This window comes from Hylobates moloch, unplaced genomic scaffold, assembly GCF_009828535.3.
Source record: "Hylobates moloch isolate HMO894 unplaced genomic scaffold, HMol_V3 SCAFFOLD_15, whole genome shotgun sequence".
Taxonomy (NCBI): domain Eukaryota; kingdom Metazoa; phylum Chordata; class Mammalia; order Primates; family Hylobatidae; genus Hylobates; species Hylobates moloch.
The window spans coordinates 52018994-52040281 of record NW_026652290.1 but is presented as its reverse complement, the minus strand read 5'-3'; the positions used below and the strand labels follow the sequence as shown (position 1 = coordinate 52040281).

The 21288-nt window shown below is 35.9% G+C and overlaps 1 protein-coding gene across 4 annotated transcripts in view; it reads right to left on the bottom strand.

The window, feature by feature from the left end:
* The window catches only part of EXOC6B (exocyst complex component 6B), a 677279-nt gene that overhangs the window by 394816 nt on the left and 261175 nt on the right, over positions 1 to 21288 (bottom strand). For all 4 annotated transcript variants that reach the window (XM_032178396.2, XM_032178398.2, XM_058428899.1 and 1 more), the window contains exon 7: positions 14511 to 14687. In XM_032178396.2, coding sequence (XP_032034287.1) covers positions 14511 to 14687 — 177 coding nt within the window. The remainder of the gene's footprint in view (positions 1 to 14510; positions 14688 to 21288) is intronic.

The following is a 21288-nucleotide window of genomic DNA, read 5'->3' as shown; positions in this document are numbered from 1 at the left end:
ACATGATTAGAATAGTTAAACATTTCCTCTGCCTGGCAGTCAGGAACTCAAGACTTTAAGATACTGGAGTCTGTATTTTTCTAGAAGTTCAAATAGATCTATGAAGATACAAATAGTAGCCACAAATAGTATATTCAAGATTATCCTGCCTTTTTAACTAGTTGTTTTCCTTAAGAATTCACGTGAAATAATTTCATCACCAAGGACAGCAGCTGCCTAATTCCCTAATAGTTTCTGAATGGACAGCATTAGTGCCTTTTGCCAGTTCAAACCTTTTTCCAGAGGATCAAATAGTAGGTAAGATTTTACATTCTATAACTAAGATATCTGTGCCTCAGAGCATATTATAATATTACATAAACTAAGAGAACTAGGATATATTTTTTAATAATGGATAAATAACAAGCTAGTAAAAGAATTTGAGGATGCCTGAACTTCAGTATCCAGAGGTAGATATAATGGAAGCAACTATTACATTCTTCTATAAATACACATTCACAATTAGAGATCATTGACAGATTAGGCACATGAATTAGTATCTAATGGGTCCTATTGGCATCCACGTTCGGTATCCACTAGATACCAATACATATGGCTAATCTGTTTGTTTCAATACAATGATTCTTACATTTTTATAATACCAATTAACAGCTTCAATCAAAGCAATAGTTCCTAGTTTTTGTTTGTGGAATATATTTGTTGTTAAATAGCATTTATATTCTATAAATATGGCACCTAACACATGAGACCAATGTATAGATGACAAAAAAGAGTCTGAAAATAGAGGATGTTACAAAATAAATGTAAATTTTTAAATAGGATTAATCAAAGGCCCCCTGAAAAATCAAAGGCCCCCTGAAAAAATATTATGAGCCCCCACAGATAATATTTACTACAGAAGATACACAGATTTAGTATAGACATGGGAATATTAGATGATGAGGATGAAAAGAAACATCAACATTTCTGATTACAAAAATTTTTACAAAACGCCAGGATGTGACTTTTAGGATATCTTTTTCTTCTTCTCTAGTACATCTTAGTTCAGGTAAAAGAAAGTCTCTAAGAACGGAAAAGTAAATGGTTCAGTTCCTCTCATAGCACATAAGGAAAATGTGTTTACATATTAAAAAAAGGGTATTTTGATTTTTAAAATCCATGATGCCATTCAAGTTTTAACAGATATATTCATTTAATATTTTTCTAACCCTTCCCCCAAAAGGACTGAGTTCATAAATATTTTCTACTATTTTAAAAGACTCACTAGTGAAGGAAGGCAGGAAAGAAAAATTATCTGCAGGTAAAAATATGATAACTCTACCAGCTTTACTGCTGGGTAAGCCTACCCTTAGAAAAAGAGAATACACTATAAGAAAAGATTGCTTGCCTCCCTCTGCTCAAGAAGAGGAGCGATATACTATGAGAGATTTACCTCTGCTGCTGATAAAGACAGCACATTAAAACAGAAATGCATTAGTACACTCCAGCCCTATTGTTCCCACAGCTGCACCAGAAGATACACAAATACACAGACACACACACTCTCTCCCTCATACACCTACATGGCATTTATTTTTCTCTTAACAAGGCTTTCAAAGTAGATGGATTATCCAAAAAGAGTTTGACAGAGATTTGCAAGGAATTTAGATATCTTTCTCACTAATTATTTGAGTACAAAATAGTTTCTCCATATTGGTAAATGAATGCAGGGACTTGGTGCCCATTTCTGAGCATTACTTAGATCTCAAGTCATTAAAATGTACCAGGCATTTTCCTGCAAAGAGAAGACAACAAATGATTAGCTGAAGGAGCACTGACTTTGCATTCAGAGGATCAATTTTGACAGCCCATATTATGTCTATAAGCCAGGAAATGTCTGGCAAACATTTTTCACCAGTATGCATTTCAGAACTATGTTGCTTCCCAAAATTCAGAGAAAAGAAGGGTAGAATTCATTTGGATATGAGCTTTTATGCAGCTAGACTAAACACCACAGAAACACCAACAAACTGGAAGGCCTATAATTTTAAGTGACTAGAATTAGCAAAAGCATAAAGAATTTTCTAAACCTTTGAGCATATGAGAATACTGTGGCCAGAACCCTATCCTAAAAAAGTACAAAATTATGTCAAGGAGCCTCTCACAAATTATTAGGATTCTTTCTGAGAAATCCCTAAGCAGATTACCACTTATTAATTACTAAAGTGTTTGCATAAGCAGAACAAAATCAGGAAAAACCACCATTTCTCCTTACTGAGGCACTGCAAAAAACCTGTGACCAAAGTCAAAGGACAGTCCCTCAAGAATTCTCCGCTTAAAGCTGAACAATGAGGGCCAGGCATGGTGGCTTACACCTGTGATCCCAGCACTTTGGGAGGCCGAAGCAGGTGGATTGCTTGAGCCCGGGAGTTCGTGACCAGCCTATGCAACATGACGAAACACATCTCTACAAAAAACTGCAAAACTTAGCCAGGTGTGATGGCACATGCCTGTACTCCCAGCTACTCAGGAGGCTGAAGTGGGAGGATAGCTTGAGCCTGGGATGTCGAGGCTGCAGTGAGCTGAGATCATGCCACTGTACTCTAGCCTGAGTGACAGAGTGAGACCCTGTCTCAAAAAAAAAAAAAAAAAAGCTGAACACTGGTGAAACAAAAATTCAATTGGTCTTTATTTAACAAGGGTCCACTATATGCTATGAAACTCTAAACCTTTAGGCAAAAGAGGCAATTTTGCACTACTTGGTATTAAACATAAAAGGTCTGAGAGGATAAAAACTAAGATGAGGAAAAGAAGGTTAAAAATGCTACAATATTATAGGTAAAGAACGAATATCCCTAATATAGAGAGAACTAATAATGAAGAAAAAAACCAAAATCATTCAAAAAATAGGCAAAAGACATAAGCAGTTTATAAAAAAGATATACAAATAGCCCTGAACCTTATTAAGATACTCAACTTTACCCACAGTAATAGGAATGAAAATTAAAACTACAAAGAGATATGTTTCTTATCTATGAGAATGGCAGAAATTCAAAAGCTTAAAATAATTACTCTCTTAAAGAAGCTGTAAGAAAATAGGCAACTCATGCATTGCTGGGGTGGGTGGTGGGGTATAGAAAATAGTACAACCCCTATGGAGGAGAATTTGACGTTATCTAACAAAATTACACATGCATTTACCCCTTGACTCAACAATCCTGCTTCTGGGAAACTACCCTGAGGATACAGCTCCAACCACGTGGAAAAAACAGTTCTCAGGTTTTTTTTTTTTTTTGGTTGTTTTTTTTTTTTAAGTTTTAAAGTGTTTTGCATATGGTAAAATTCACTCTTTCTAGTAAACAATTCTGTAAGTTCTGACAAATGCATATAGACCTGTAATTATCATCATAATCAAGATAAGAAGAAACAGTTCCAGCACTCCCCAAAATTCCCTATACCCCTTTGTAGTCAAATTGTTTCCTGATGCCTAGCCCTTGGCAAACACTGATCATTTTCTATCTCTAGAGTTTTGATTTTTTAGGATTGTCATATTGATAGACTCATATAGTATGTAGCCTTTTGAACCTGGCTTCTTCCATTGAACATAATGCATTTGAGATTCATCTGTGTTGTTTCATGCATCTGCAGTTTATTCCTTTTTATTTCAGAGTGGTACTTCAATTATGGATATACCACAGTTCATTTATCCCTTCATGCACTGAAGGACATTTGGGGTGTTTCTAGTTTTGGTAGTATATGCACAAAGCTGATATAAATATTAAGCTTCAGGCTTCTGAGTGAATATGCTGGTTCAATACCCAGGAGTGGGATTGCTAGGTCATATATAAGACCACTCCTAGCTGTATGTTCAACATTATAATAAACTGCTAAACTGTTTTCCAAAGCGACTCTATCATTTCACATTTTCACAGCAATATATGAGTTCCATTTGCTCTGTATCCTTGACAGTACATGGTAATGTCAGTATTTTTTTTATTTTAGGTATTCTAATAGCTGTACAGTTAAAACACTACTTTTTAATAAGAAAACATTGGAAATCATTTAGTGTCCATGTATAGATTGGCTGAATAAACTATGGTACATCCAAACAATGGAGTACTATTTAGCAATAAAAATAGAATGAGAAAGATTTCTATGAACTGATATGGAATAATTTTCAAAATATATTTCAAATGAAAAAAACAAAGTACGAAAATATATATGTATTATGCTATTAATAATTATGTTGCTTAAGGTATAATGAAGGGTATACACACAAAAACTAACAACACTCATTACTTACAAAAGGTGGGTAGGAGCAGTGTGGAAAGGATAAGGATGAGAATGGGATTTCACTGAATATATCTTCTTATATAGTTTTGCCTTTGAACCATGTTCATATTTTAAATAGTCAAAAAGTTAAATAAATAAGGATAGCTGAACCCTAAAAAATAATACAAAAAGAAACAAATGAACCTAATTATATATCAATTTGGTAACAATCAAACAGAAGAAAAAAAATTAGCCAAAAGTGTTTGAACATAGTACTCTGAACTATACAGACTTAGTGGGATACACTGTAGGATCAAAAGAACTGTGAAGAAATCTTGAACTTAATAACTTTACTGCTTTTAGTGACATTTGCATAATAATTCTGCAACTATTTTCTGGGTATTGTATAATTATCCAAAAGATTAAATATGCTGATACTCTAGAAACCGGAATATTTGCAAATACAAATACAGAATGACAGAAAAGACTTATTACATTAGATTGGAATTAGAAGTATTAGCTTTAACTCATGATTTATTTTCTTTAAGTCTACGCATTAATGTAGCAGGTGTATCTCTTAGCTCTGTCCACAAAAGGGGTATACCTAATGCCCATGTTAGTTTCTAAATATCATTCTCCAGTAAAAGAAATTAGAACTCTCTGAAGAAACAGCTGATGCTAGGGCTGGGACAGAGCCTGGGGTTTCTTGTGGAAAAGAAGAGAAATTAAAGAAAGGAGCAGAGCTCAAAAACTGGATAGATAATTTGGAACAAGTGGAAAATGAAAATGAAAGACAAGATGGAATATAATTCATTGTATATAAAATGATTATCCATCTGCCCATACTAACACTACAAAAAATAAGGGGAGAAAAGGAAAGTTTTTTATAGAAGAATGTTGACTCATAAATGTGAAAGAAATGAAAAAAATAGAAAATCACAACATCTTATAACAACCATAGTAACATATGATTCCAGAAAGTGGCATCAATGAGTTCTAAAATCAGTGGGTGACAAGCTGTTAGGGAACAGGATAGTCACATGGTCTAATGTATTACTAATTACAAAGGGGGACGGGTACCTTTATGGTGAAGAAACCTAGTGAACACCATCTTAACCAATGTATGCCTCCAGATGTGATGCAGTGAAAAGAACTTAATATTACCTTTGTAATATTCCTGCCAAAAATGATTAACCTGACTCTAGTCATGAGGATATAACGAGATGTACCTAAACAGATGGATATTAAGGGAGACTAAACAGACGTAAAAATTAATGTGTACAATTTGTCTGGATGTGGCTGCAAGGAAAAAATCTGCTAGAAAGAACATTATTGGAACAACTGGAGATAGTTGTATAAAGGTTGTATATTAAGTGGCAGTGTCACCATCAATGTGAAATTTCCTGATGTAATCACTGTATTGTACTTATGTAGAAGAATGTCATTATCAGGAAACACAGGTTACAGTATTTGGAGTTCCAAATATTATGAATGATGCATGCCACTTTCCTCCAAATGGCTCAGTTTTGGGAGAGAAAAGAAACATACACACACACACACACACACACACGCACACACCTATTCTTTCAAAATCAAATTTTTCAGAGAGACAGAGGAAGTGTTAAGTTTTAATAAGTGGACTATTTAAGTGAAGCGTATATGGATACCATATGTGTAACTTTTCTGAAGATGCAAACTTCTTCAAAAGTAAAAGAAAATTTTTAAAAGACACTATTACAGAAGAGGTAAAATTGAGGGGTCCTTCAGATAAAAGTAGAATAAGGCATTCTTAGCAAGAAGAAGGGGGTAAAGGATTATATTCCACAGTTGCAGTTACTAGCAACTTAGTGCAAGGTGAAGTTTTTTGAATAATCAATGAGAATATAAAAGAGAAATTCTACTACAGTAACCAAAACAGCATGGCACTGGTACCACAACAGAGACATAGATCAATGGAACAGAACAGAGCCCTCAGAAATAATGCCGCATATCTACAACTATCTGATCTTTGACAAACCTGACAAAAACAAGCAATGGGGAAAGGATTCCCTATTTAATAAATGGTGCTGGGAAAACTAGCTAGCCATATGTAGAAAGCTGAAATTGGATCCCTTCCTTACACCTTATACAAAAATTAATTCAAGATGGATTAAAGACTTACATGTTAGACCTAAAACCATAAAAACCCTAGAAGAAAACCTAGGCAATACCATTCAGGACATAGGCGTGGGCAAGGACTTCATGTCTAAAACACCAAAAGCAATGGCAACAAAAGCCAAAATTGACAAATGGGATCTAATTAAACTAAAGAGCTTCTGCACAGCAAAAGAAACTACCACCAGGGTGAACAGGCAACCTACAGAATGGGAGAAAATTTTTGCAATCTACTCATCTGACAAAGGGCTAATATCCAGAATCTACAATGAACTCAAACAAATTTACAAGAAAAAAACAAACAACCCCATCAAAAAGTGGGCAAAGGACATGAACAGACACGTCTCAAAAGAAGACATTTATGCAGCCAAAAAACACATGCACAAATGCTCATCATCACTGGCCATCAGAGAAATGCAAATCAAAACCACAATGACATACCATCTCACACCAGTTAGAACGGCCATCGTTAAAAAGTCAGGAAACAGCAGGTGCTGGAGAGGATGTGGAGAAATAGGAACACTTTTACATTGTTGGTGGGACCGTAAACTAGTTCAACCATTGTGGAAGTCAGTGTGGCGATTCCTCAGGGATCTAGAACTAGAAATACCATTTGACCCAGCCATCCCATTACTGGGTATATACCCAAAGGACTATAAATCATGCTGCTATAAAGACACATGCACACGTTATGTTTATTGCAGCACTATTCACAATAGCAAAGACTTGGAACCAACCCAAATGTCCAACAACGATAGACTGGATTAAGAAAATGTGGCACATATACACCATGGAATACTATGCAGCCATAAAAAAGGATGAGTTCATGTCCTTTGTAGGGACATGGATGAAACTAGAAAACATCATTCTCAGTAAACTATTGCAAGGACAAAAAACCAAACACCGCATGTTCTCACTCATAGGTGGGAATTGAACAATGAGAACTCATGGACACAGGAAGGGGAACATCACACTCCGGGGACTGTTGTGGGGTGGGGGGAGTGGGGAGGGACAGCATTAGGAGATATACCTAATGCTAAATGATGAGTTAATGGGTGCAACAAACCAACATGGCACATGGATACATATGTAACAAACCTGCACATTGTGCACAGGTACCCTAAAACCTAAAGTATAATAATAAAAAATAATAATAAATTTAAAAAGAGAAATTCTACAAGACCTGAAAAGAGAGGTAGAAGTTTATAATTGAGATAAATGATTTCAAAATAACAGGGCATTTACACTATCACCACAAAAAAAAAAAAAAAAAAAAAAAAAGAAAAAAACCTTGAGTTGATGTGAGTCATAATACATCTTTACCAATGGATAGACCTAAAAGATCAAAGACTGGGAATAAGAAAACCAAAACAGAATGTCTAAAACATGCCATAATGTTTCCATTCAACCTTCTAAATTGTCCTTTTGGTATTTCATTATATATATGGGCACCTACTTTTCTTTTGACTGCATATGTCCTTAATAGGCCAGCTCTCATTAAGAAGTTTAAAATTCAAAGCCTATAGGTATCAATGGGTATTGGGATTAAGTGATGGATGCTGGCAATTTTAAATCATACTCTCTTAATAGACACTTTGTATATGAAATATCAAGGACTATTATTTATTTTTACAAAGCACAACATTTTTTTTTTCACATCAGTGTGGCCCTGTCAGTCTGTTTTTTATTCTGCCATTTTTTGGATAGATACCCAATATAAGCAGTATTATATTTTTGTCATCACATTTAAACCATATCCCTGATGGCAACACTGCTACTCAAGGCCAGTCTATTACTACCATGCTTAGAAAAAAACTAAATTAGAAATCTAGATTTTTATGTGAATCTAATTGACTTGTAGAAGTTGGCGACTAATTTAAAAATTTTTAAGCATTGTGTAGGCCAACAACCAGTATGCAAGCTGTTTCTGGCCCGTAGGTTGCCAATCTGCAACCTCTGGTTTAAACTCTAAACTTCTAAAGGCAGGCTTTATTTAAGTTTAAGTTTAAACTCTAAACTTCTAAAGTAGCCTTTAACTTAGCAAGGAATGATCCTCATTTTCTGTTACATTCCTGTCAATAGAAAGTTTTACAATCAATATTTTGAAATTTGGGTCAAGTATCACAACCACTATTTTTTACAAGCAATTTGACATAATTATTGTCACTATTTCATAGGTGAGAAAAGGGATGCTGAGAGAAATTACATAATTTGTCCCAATACCACAAAGAAAAAAGCTTGTACATTCTAAAATAAATCTTTTGTGTATACTTTCCAAACACCCTGTGTTATGACTAAATTGTGTTATGACTATAATTGTGCTCCCCCGCAAATTCCTATGTCAAAGTCCTTAGTCCCAATGTGACTGTATTTGGAGACTGGGCCTTTAAAGAGGTAATTAAAATTAAATGAGATTATAAGAATGGGGTTCTAATTCAATAGGACTGGTATCCTTATAAAAAGAGGAAGACACACATTATAAAAAGAGGATGTAAGCGAAGAAAAAAACTGTATGAGGATACGGCTAGAAGGCAACTATCTGCAAGCCAAAGAGAGAGGCCTTAGGAGAAACTAACCCTGGTGGAACCTTGATCTTGGACAGCCAGCCTCCAGAAATGTGAGAAAACAGATTTTTGTTTAAATCACCCATTCTGCAGCATTTTGTTATGGTAGCCCTAGCAAATTAATACATCTCATTACTTCAAAATTACTACAGCACAACAATAATCAAGACATCCCAGAAGGCTTTCTATACATGGCATTTGTATTTAAATTAACAATTCCCTCCTGTTGATTCTATACTTCAAAAGAGACACCAAAATCTAGAGAGATAAATCTGACATGAATCATTTGGTCAACAAATATTTATGTGACCCATACTCTATGACCAGTGGTGTGGATGACATGGTTACCACTGTTCCTTAACAGTTGGTAAATAAGAGAGGTACACACTAGAATGTGTGACATGTCATAAATGTGGTATCAATGAAGTATTCTAAGAATGCAGAAGCTCTGAAGTAACCTAGAAACAAAGTAGAAAAAACAGGCCCTGCTTTTTCAAACTATTTCTTAATACTGCTTTATTTCAGCAGATTTTTTTTGTTTATAGTAGACGATGTTCATCAGTCCATGCAAATATACATTGCCAAAAACTAGATCAACTTATATTTCACCTTTATTCAAAAAAGCACATGGTCACAATGCCACAATAGTAACTATTATATACTGATAGCACTGTATGTACAAGGACTGTGACAAAGGCATTATATACATTATTTCATTCAATCCTCACAACAAGCCTATTCTCAGTAGATATTATCACCCTCCTTCTCAAAACTAATATGTCATCTTCAGGGCTTCCTTGCATTTTATCTTCAAATATCTCAAAATTGATATTCCTGATGAGTCTAGATCCATAAATACATTCTCAATCTAAAATGTTAACTAGTTCTAATATTTTTAAGTTCTATCTAGATATTTAGAGAAGAACATTAACACCTGCATATGCCAAGAGGGTGATATTCAATCCCAATTTCCTAAATCATATTTCCATTAAAAATCAATTGAATTGGCTGGGCATGGTGGCTCATGCCTGTAATGCCAGCACTTTGGGAAGTCAAGGCAGGAGGATCACTTGAAAGCTCAGGAGTTTCAGACCAGCCTGGACAACACAGTGAAGCCTCATCACTCCCTCTTTTTTTTTTTTAATCAATTGAATTAAGTTGTTGATCAGAAATGTTTAAATATCAGCAGTTTCATATAGTCCAATCCTAATATATGATTAGTTTTTTTTAAAACAAAACCTCATCTTGTGACTCTTTCATTAGCTTAGCCAATAATAAAATAAAAATGGAGAATTTTACTAGAAATATGTTTCTTTATAACACCCTTCAGCAATCATTAAGAGACTGACTCTCTTTTTTTTTTTGAGACGGAGTCTCGCTCTGTCACCCAGGCTGGAGTGCAGTGGCGCAATCTCGGCTCACTGCAAGCTCCACTTCCCGGGTTCACGCCATTCTCCTGCCTCAGCCTCTCCGAGTAGCTGGGACTACAGGCGCCCGCCACCACGCCCGGCTAATTTTTTGTATTTTTAGTAGAGACGGGGTTTCACCGTGGTCTCGATCTCCTGACCTCGTGATCCGCCCGCCTCGGCCTCCCAAAGTGCTGGGATTACAAGCGTGAGCCACCGCGCCTGGCCAAGACTGACTCTTATACTTCAATAAGCTGAGGGTGGGGAAGAGAAAAAAAGAAAGACTGATTCCTTCAGATGGTTCAACACGTAAGTTGTTTTTTCATTCAAAACGACAATTTACTTTTGAGACTTCATCCTCAGTTCCCTAGGCTGTTAAGTTTTTCCCATTTCTAGTACAAACTTTATTTCAGGTTAACAATGTATTAACTATCTATTTACCATGTGTAGAGTCATGTTCTAGGTATTTGGCTTTTCCTACCCACCTTATTCCATGATCTCCTCTTATGTATCATTAAGCTAAAGACACAGTAATAGCCTTAAAATGTCATTCAATGAAAAAAATGTATTAAGTATATTTGCATTGAAAGCACAGGAAAGGGTAAAAAGTTCTTCAGAGAGTAAAGAAAGTACCTAAACTTGTTAAGCTAGAATTATAAAATGTTATTTAAAATGCTGGTAATACATAAGCAACAGATTTTAGAAAGCAAACTTAACTTTCTCTTTAAGTACTGTATTTATTGCCAGAAAAAAGTTTAAATCATATTTAAAAAAACAATAGAAGACCCAAACATTCATTTGTTTGTTTTATTTATACACTAAAAAAGCTTCGTCATGTTTCCATATCGTCTTGTAACTCCAAGTGTGCTCCAGGGACCAGGAGCTCCATCCTCACCAGGGACCTTGTTAAAAAATGCAGACTCAGACTCATTCTCAACCTGTATAATCACAATCTGCATTTTAATATGCTTCCCAGGTGATTCCTATGCACATTAAATTTCAAGAAACATTGTTCGACAACACAGTTCTTAAGTTGGGTCCTAGGGGTAAAATGAATTCCATAAACCCCCTGAAATTTCATGCAAAACTTTTTGTGACAGAATATATGTACATTTTACTGCGAAATGACTCCATATATTTTTATCAATCTTTCAAAGTAATACATGACCCCAAACAGATTAAGAATGACTGCCATACAGAGATTCTATGCCACAGTTACCATGCTTACAGATTAAAAGTCACAATATTCCAAAAACTATGCAGTTCTCAATGAGGTCTGTTGAAGAATGACAAGAATGAAGGTCAGAACGTCACAGTGGGTCACGAAAGACCTTATCTGAAGAATTTATTCACACCATGCAAGAACTATGCCAAGAAACCAGTTTGGAAACATCTAAATAAATAATTCTCTACATGAGGTTTGAGATTAAGAATGTGCACTTGAAGAAGATTCAAACTGAGAAGTAAATAAACATAAGGTAGAATTTTTTTAAGATAGAATGCCATTAGATGACAGTGAAGTGCCAAATTTTTGTTTTAAGAGCTCAATCAGCAAATCTTTAATATGAATTGCTTGATTTGAGATATGGAACCATTTAAAAATATTAACTTCCAAGTACATTCTTACAGTACTACTTTTATGAGAAACCTCCAACACATTTTACTAGTCTCACTTTCCTCATCTTCTGTGGACCTCACAGGACAAGGCAAAGAAGGAGCATGGCACAAAAATTAAAAGGAACTTACCGAGGATCTTCAATGGGTCAATGATAAAGAATGGTTTCCTTTTATATATCATGGTTTCAATGATATATAAGAACTGTGTATATATTTTATTTTTCATCTTATCATCTAACCATCTCTTCAGGTACTGTATTATCCAAGGGCACAGACTATGTCTAACCCATAAGCCACAGTATCTGACAGAATTCCATCTTCTTCATGGGTACTCAAAATGTAGATTAAAGGAGTTGGTTGGTCCTTCTTGAGACTGATACTTTATTGTGCTACTACTGTGACTGATCATCTGTGATGGAATCTAATATCTGAAAGTTTGTCCTCCATGGTGGATCCACATCCTAACAAGCCAGTCATTCCAGGCAAGAAGGGAGAATGCTGGAAAACATTCAGGGGAATAAAGTCCCCTCTATCTCCTTCTATCTCTATGAGTCATTAGGCCAATAGTTGGTTCATTTTACTTCAAAGTGGCCCAATAGATAACACTCAAAAGACTTTTCTTAGCTCTATTAAGAGCTATCAAGAGTTCTTGCAATCCATGTGCAATAGGGATAGGATGAAACTTTCAAGCATTATTAACTATTAATGTGCTTCATTTACATCATAAACATATCCTAGTACAATATAAACTTTAAAAATGATAAATAAAATTATTCACTTAAATAGCAGAAGTGTGTCCCCTCAATAATGAAATGTATATAAAAGAATGTAGTAGTTTATGGCTGGGTGCAGTGGCTCACACCTATAATCCCAGCACTTTAGGAGTCCAAGTCGGGTGGATCACGAAGTCAGGTGATCAAGACCATTCTGGCTAACACGGTGAAACCCCATCTCTACTAAAACATACAAAAAATTCGCCGGGCGTGGTGGCGGGCGCCTGTAGTCCCAGTTTCTGGGTAGGCTGAGGCAGGAGAATGGCATGAACCCAGGAGGCGGAGCTTGTAGTGAGCTGAGATCGCACCACTGCACTCCAGCCTGGGCGACAGAGTGAGACTCCACCTCAAAAAAAAAAAAAAAAAAAAAAAAAAACATGTAGTAGTTTACATTCTTATGATAGCTCCTGTTCTATCAAACTTAAATGCTAAGGTTGTAGACATAAAAATAACATCTTTATTTGTTTTTCAGCTCAAACAGTTTAAACATTGCCAATTCAACTTTTGAAGTCAAAGAGGAATAATGATAGAGGCAGGCATAATGACAATAGAGATACATAATAGAAGTCAGCAAGGAAGAGTAATGAAGATAGAACAGGAACCAATGTTTTCTCACCACCGTTTAAGGAGCAGGGATTTGTGAAATCCTATGGGGTAGAGACTACTGCCTCTACTTAACAGGTGAATACACTCAGTTTAGCGATTAAACAATTTATCCAAGACTACAAAATTAGGACAAGTTTTGGGGAAGAGAGAAAAGCAAGAGAGTAGTAAGGGTGTAACAGGAGACAAGTATGGAGAAGAAATAGTGAATCCAGTTTTATCTGGAGAAAGGAAACAAGCACTTACAAAAAAAAAAGGCTACTGAGTACAAGAGTAAATGATTCCTTACACATGTCAGTGGGCATTTTAAAAGTAAATTATATGATTATTAATAATTTTTAAAACTTAAATGGCAGAGCCAGAATTTGAATACAGTCAGTCTGATTCTAAAGCTCATGCTCCTAAACACCACACTCACAAAGAGACATCCAGTTAATGCAAATGACAAATATTTAGAAAAAACATTTTAACAGGAAATCTCAAAGGTCATATAGTTTTATTTTTAAAAATACATTAAACATACTTCTAACAACAAAGAAAGATATAAAAATATGTACTAGTTAAGGCACTTAATCTTATTCTTCCCTGACAGTGACAAAGAACTAATCTATGAGGTTATGAATATGTCACAAAATTCCCAGTTACCCTGTAATCACATATATTTATTTCCTCCAGAAATGCACACTCAACTTTCTGGAATCTTTGTGTATTTTCCATCTGAGCCATTTCTCAAGGTAAAGAATCTATTTGTTCACTCTTCAGCTTTTGAAGTAACATTTTTTTGTTTGTCTGGAGTAACTGCTGCAGTTTCAGCCGAGGTCGCCTAGACCTCCTGTCTCTAGGTAGGTAAACTGTACTCTTCCTTTAATGTAGTTCCCAGTCAGTACAGAATTTAAAAACCCTGAAACTTTTCAAATTAGAGGAGTGAATTTAAAATTTAAATTCTCGAAAAAGAATCAGGATCTAAATTATCTTAGTGTATCTTCAATTTCCTTAAATTGAGCCTTATTTGTATTCAAAATGGTATTTGATATCCAGAAGATCACACAAACTACATTATATGGATAAACTCTTCATCACACCTCAACCGTACTATTTAAGCTTAAAAATAGTCTCACTTCCCCACATCAAATGTTACTTACCTCTTCATCATCTTCCTCATCTTCAACATCCAGAATTCCTGAATCCTGTTCAGACTTGGGACTAGTGCTTTCTATCTCTGTATCAAAGATTATATATGCATCTTTCTTAGATTTCCTCTTGCTACCTATTCTGGGTTGTTGCAAGACGATGTTATCCAGGTTTCTTTGCTGCTGGGCCTAGGATAGAGAAGAACACACACAAACACACCAAAAAGGTGGGGGTAGGAAGAGAGAAAGAAAGAAAAAAGAAAAGAAACAAAACTTAAGTTTTCAACGAATTTCTAATTTTGAACAAATTGATATTTTAATGAAAATACTACAACAAAAGGCCTTAGTACATAAAGTTTTAGTATCAGATATAAAACCAAACACATTAATGTATACCTTTTTAACCCTGGAGCCATCGTATTTTAACTCATTTTCCAAGTTAACACAGAAAACAGATAATCAGTCAATATTATCGTAAGACTTTTCAAATATATCCATTAAATCATAACAAAAAGAAATCTCCAGTTTTGCCTTAGCAGGCCAGGAGATTAGTGCAAATGCCTAGCATTTATCTTTTACAAGAAAATACCATATTGAGACCATAATGGTTGGAGGAAAAAGGGTGGGGGCTTAGAATTAATTTTAATACATTTAGGCTTAAGAGACTGTTAAAAACAGTTATGTGGATATAAGAGACCAATGAAATATATTCAGGAGAATGAATTATCTTCAGAAAGTGATTTGAACTAAGTAATACAATAGGATTCCATGACTGTGATCTGTGGAAAGCAGGGTTTTAAAGGGTTTTTTTTTTTCTGAACCCTAGAAAAGGTAGTATAATCCCTTCAGCTTAAAAAAAAAATAGACTGATATGGTGGCATGGTTTCAATAGATACAGAGAAGTAGAAAGTGGGACTATCCAGAGTCAACAACAGAAGCATTAAACCACACATCATTAGAGCTAGAAGTTACCTTAATTGCCACTCAGGAAACTGAGGCTAGAAAACAAAGGATTTGCTTGAAGTCACAAGGCAAGTGAGTGGTAAATCAGAAGCTCAAAGTATGGTCTCCTAAATTTCAAATCAGTGACATTTCCACTACATCAACAGTCCCTCAAAGCATGACCAAAATGTTTCCCAAAAATGAGTTGTGGTCAAATCAACAGGAAACACTGCATCCCATGAAGCCTTCTTATAGATATGCAATGCACACTAACAGAATAAAAGCTGGGAGAAGTCCTATTTTAAAGAAACTTGTTTAATTTGGTTTAACCCAGCATGTTCCAAGAACATTTCCCAAGGGAACTTTCCTTTTTTCTTTCTTTTAATGTAATATTTGGTATTACTCCAAGATACAAAGCTTGAGAATGTGACCTCTGAAAGTATACATTTCTTAATCAATATAAGATATTTCTCCTCAGTGGCAAATAGAAATTAGTTCAGGGAAAAAATCAGTCTCCAAATCTTCTGTATAAGGTTAATGAAATGAAAATAAATATAAAGTATAAGAAGTTAGTCCAGGAATGGTGAAATGAGACAATTATAACAAGGCAGAGAAAAACTTCAACTATGTGAAATAGTTTCTGCCAAGAAAATGAAAAGAATCTACATTCCAGAGATTTGAATCAATGGACATACTTGTTTCTCTGCATATGAGCCATTGATATTTTGGTTAGATTTACATAAATACATGGCTTAAGTAACAAACTGAGATAGAGAAGTACCCCAAATCATTTAATTTAGGTTTGTACATAAGACACAATATCCTCCAAGTCTTTCAGAAACCAAGTTAATTAGAATATTCCATTTTTCTCAAAAGTAAGATGTTCTTCCCCACTTACTTCCAATGCAAAATATACAAAAAGGGATCACGGACTCCAGAGCACAAAGGAAGGTAGAACTTCCTTTAAAACTTTCATATTTTAAAAAAGCAAGCTTTCAACTAGAGAGTGATCATTTGCTCCCTTAACTCTATCCTCTTTCAGTACAGCAAAACCAAACGCTTTCATAAGTCGTATTTTATTGAATCCCAAGTTAATTATATTTCCTTCACAATCAATAAAATACTGTCAGTGATGAACAAATGAAAGTTATCATCTATTCAAAATGTATGTTATGGTACTGGCAGGAGGTGGTGAAGAGTAAGTACTGATATAAATATATACATACATATAATATATATTAAAATGAAAATGTGACATTGAAGTCAATGAAAATCAAACAAAGAAAAAGCCCTTCAGAGATCTTTTCTAACATGCTATGTTGTTCCATCAAGATCACTGATTCTATCCCTTCAGAGACAATCATTATAATAATGTGGCAAAGAAGCAGCTGACTGACTTCTGCTGACTGGGTTGGAGTAGAGGGAGAGGGGTACAAGGAATACAAACAGCAGCTAGATCTTAGAAAGCATCTAGGTGTTTACATTTTCTTAGTTGTTCATTCTACTTGTAAGTAATTTTTACACACTTAACCACCTCTTTCTCAAGAGTACTTCATATATATTCTTCTCTGATTTCCTAATATAGAGAAATTGAGCAAGGTTTATTCCTCAAACCCTTATCTCTCAAATCACTCTTTCTACTCTCCCAAAATCCAGTAGCACAGGTCCTGTTTCCTATTACTAATGTGTGTTCCACCATCGCCTCATTTCCATCATACCTAAAATGGAACTCATCACCTTCCCATTACAATCCCCCTACCTAATACAGCCAGGCTCTTCTTAAACCACATTTGTTCATCATGTCAATTAGATATAAGGGAAATTGGGGGTGGGGTGGGGAGAGGGATTTAAACAAGTCTAAACTTCATAATCTATCACTTAGATTCCACCATAATGGAAGCTAAACCTAATTTTCCAATGTACTTACCCAATACCCTCCAAGATGAATCTTCCAATTGGATGAGGCTCTACCTCCTAATACGCTGGGTAAATGTCCACTTCTATATCCTTAGTTATGCCATTTCTTTACCTGATTACCTTTCCTTGCCTCAATCTAACCCTTCCTACAAAACCCAAGTAAAATTCTTCTTCCTTTAGAAGGCCATTTCTCACTGCTCTAACTCATGATGCTTTCTCTCTGTACTCCTACCTTCAGTCAAACACATGTTAAATGTCTACATGGTACCAAGCGTTGTGTTGCACACTGGTGATACAAAGAAATAAGATGGAGACCCTGACCCCTGAATCTCACATCATACTATTACAGGAAGCAAATCAACAAATAAAGGATAAATATGATAAAACATAAATGTGATTTTTCAGAGATAAATGGAAAAAGTAACCATTCCAGAAGAATGAAGCAGCATGAGAAGGACTATGTATGAAAAAAATATTATCCACTCAGGAAACGGCAAGTAACTTTGTATAATTAGAGTATAGGTTATAAAGGAATAACAGAAGATAAAATTAAAGATGCTATATAAAACAGTTTCAATGTTAGAGAAACAATAAAAGAATGTAAGCAGGGGAATAATGGATCAGCTTTACAATTCAGACAAACCCTCCAGGAGTCGAGGAGTGGTCAACTGAGAAAAGACAAAGACTGGAAATAGGAAATCTAATACAGATCACTAAAACAGTCCAAATAACATTATGAGAACTTGAATAAAGGTAGCAACAGATTATAAGAAGCAAAAGCAACAGAATTAACTGACTTAAATGTGGTACATGGAGGAGAAGAAGGAAATAAGAATAACTTCAAGTATTCTGGCCTTGATGACTAAACAGTGGGGCCATTCCAAGCAATAGGAACCTTGAAAATAGTAAGTTGAATGCAGGATAAAAAAAGATGAGTTCCCTAAACCTGTTGGGTATCCAGGTGAAAATGACAGTAAAGCACCTCAGTGTATATAACTCTTTCAGGATAAGATAAACACTTTACCATTCTTAGACTGCCCCAAGTCCAGAAAGTGGCATACACATAGTAAATTTAGATATTTATTATATAAAGGCAACAGGTAACAAAAGGGAATTCATGTGAAAATGAGATTTGGCCCAATAAAAATTTATAAAAGACTTGACTTGAGTGCTCTTCTACCCATTAGAAGTTAGAGGAGAACCCACAAGCATGATCTAACCTGGACTGTCAAACTAATTCAATATTAACACTTCTAAAACTGTCAAAGTGTGTCTATAAGGCATCTTACACATGCCATTAAATAAACATTTATTGTGGAATGCAGCTTCCAGGGCTACCTAGCAATAAGACTCAGAGTTAAAAATAATAAGAATCAAAAGCTAAAGGCTCCTGACTTTCTCAACCAAATACTGACCTCTAGTGGATTAGAGGCATACATACAAATGACCTTTAGAATAAGAAACTAGTTGAAAAGATTTAGGCCTTAGAGGCCTTGGAGGCCTAATATAATAATATAGGCTTCAATAACGGGAGAAACAAAGCTTCTTGGAGAAAGATAGGTCTTACTCTGCAACTTATTAATTGGGCAGGTTACTTCTCTGTGCAATATCCTTATCTATATAGATAGATAGATGATAGATAGATAGATAGATAGATAGATAGATAGATAGATAGATAGATATATAAAAGATCAATCAAACCTACCTCAAAGCTGCCACAAGGCTTAAATGAGAAAATACATGTGAAGTCTCTTGAATTAAAACAAACAAACAAACAACAACAACAACAAAAAAAACAAGCTTTACCTATCTTGCCTCTGAAAAAGAAATAAGAATTTTTTTTTTTTTTTTGGAGACAGGGTCTCACTGTCACCCAGGCTGGAGTGCAGTGGCACGATATCGGCTCACTGCAACCTCTGCCTCCTGGGTTCAAGCGATTCTCATGCGTCAGCCTCCCAAGTAACTAGGATTACAGGCACGTGCCACCATACCCGGCTCTGTTTTTGTATTTTTGGTAGAGATGTGGTTTCACCATGTTGGCCAGGCTGGTGTCGAACTCCTGACCTCAAACGATCCACCCACCTCGGCCTCCCAAAGTGCTGGGATTACAGGCGTGAGCCACCACACCCGGCCAGGAATCTTGTTTCACTATCTACTATGGAAACATCTGAAACCCAGCAATATTTCTATACATAATAATTAATGACATCTAATATCACTGTATAACAAATTTTGCATTTACATACATTTCAAGTATTATGTTTCTGTAATGGACACCATTAGTGCTAAATCCTCTGTTTCACCTCTTATTCCAGCTACCATCAGCAACCAGTTCTGAACAGGCCCGGAAGCATCACATAATGTAACCTGACATCAGGTTACTTGGATACTTGTATACTTGCATACTTACAGTACACTTCTTGCTGCCTGACTTAGGACTTTTCTAATACCAGAATGTGGAACCCCACAAGAAATACTTAGCACTCCTGCCGCACAATCTGGAAGTAAAACAACCCTTGAAAAGGAGCTGACAGAAATGTTTCTTTGCTTTGTTCCTTCCGTAGTCAGTTCCAAAAGTCCTCTCAGAGAGTCCCATGGATTAAGGAACCAGACTGCCCCAGCATTGTACCATTGTACTGACTCTCCCACCTTCTCTTTTCATTCCTCCTAACTCTTACTTCTGTTCCATGAGATCATACAATTGAATAAACCAGTCAACTCCCCAGGCTAAGAGAAACCAAAGCTACAATAACATCCCACCAACAATACAGTAAAGTGGAATTGTGATCCCTTGTTTAGTGTCTGAAGCCCAAAGGATAACCATGAAAATAAATGTCAAAATCAAGATAGGAAGAATCCAAAGAGGCCACTTCAAGTCTCACCAAACAAAATTAACTGTAAAAAGCTGTAGTTTCAAACCAGGGTTTTTTCACACTTATCAGGACTGGCTCTGGACTCCATCTTTCTTTGGCAACCCACTCCAGTATCAAACTCAAACAAACAAACAAAATGAAAACAAAACAAAAAAGTGATTTAAAATGAAGGAAAAAGACCATCTTAAGAGAATCTCAAAAGTTATTTGTATGTTATTGTCCATAGGAATGTGTTTATGTGAACTCATGCATGTGTGTTTCATGTCATATTTTAAAACAAATAAATAGACAAATAGTTTTCTTACACCTTCATCATGACCCAAAGGATTTCCATCAATAAGGTTATTATACTTAGGACCTTTTTTATTTAAATTGAGGAAGGTGGTCACTATACCATCTTTAAAGTTCTAATAGTTACCCCAGGCCCAAGCAGATCTCCAAGTTCCTCGAGCACTCATCTCCTGGACAAGGAGTTTGGGCTGCCTCCACCTCCCGCACCCCGCCCCTGCTGGCCAAGGCAGAGAACTTGGGACCAAGATTTCCCAGCTCTACACCTAGGCATACCTCTGGGCACTTGGTGGCCCCCCACTGGCTCCTTCAGCACTAGTGCTTGTGCCTTCCACTGGCGGACCTGTAGGTGGGGCTGCTGGGTCTGACCCCTCCCATCTTACCCATCACTCCCCTAACCCCCAGGGCAAAGCTGGGAGCTGAGACCAGGGTGCACACCACAGATCAGACCATTGCCTGAGGCAACAGAGAGCTTCTCCCAATAAACAAGGGTCAGATATATACCCAACCACATTGGGCACAATCAGCACTGACCCATATGCACCACCTACTGGCTTGCAAGTTCAATCACAAACTCAATATAAAATCTGCGGACAGAAGTTCATAGGCCATAGAAGAAAAGCCAAAAGACCCTGCCCAACATTCTCTGTAGTTATAGGCCGTAGGGAGGCTGAAAGAGAAGGGGAAATATATATATGGGCAAAAAATAAAAATTTAAAAATTCTATCCACACAAAAATGATTACAGGCCAGGAGCAGTGGCTTATGCCT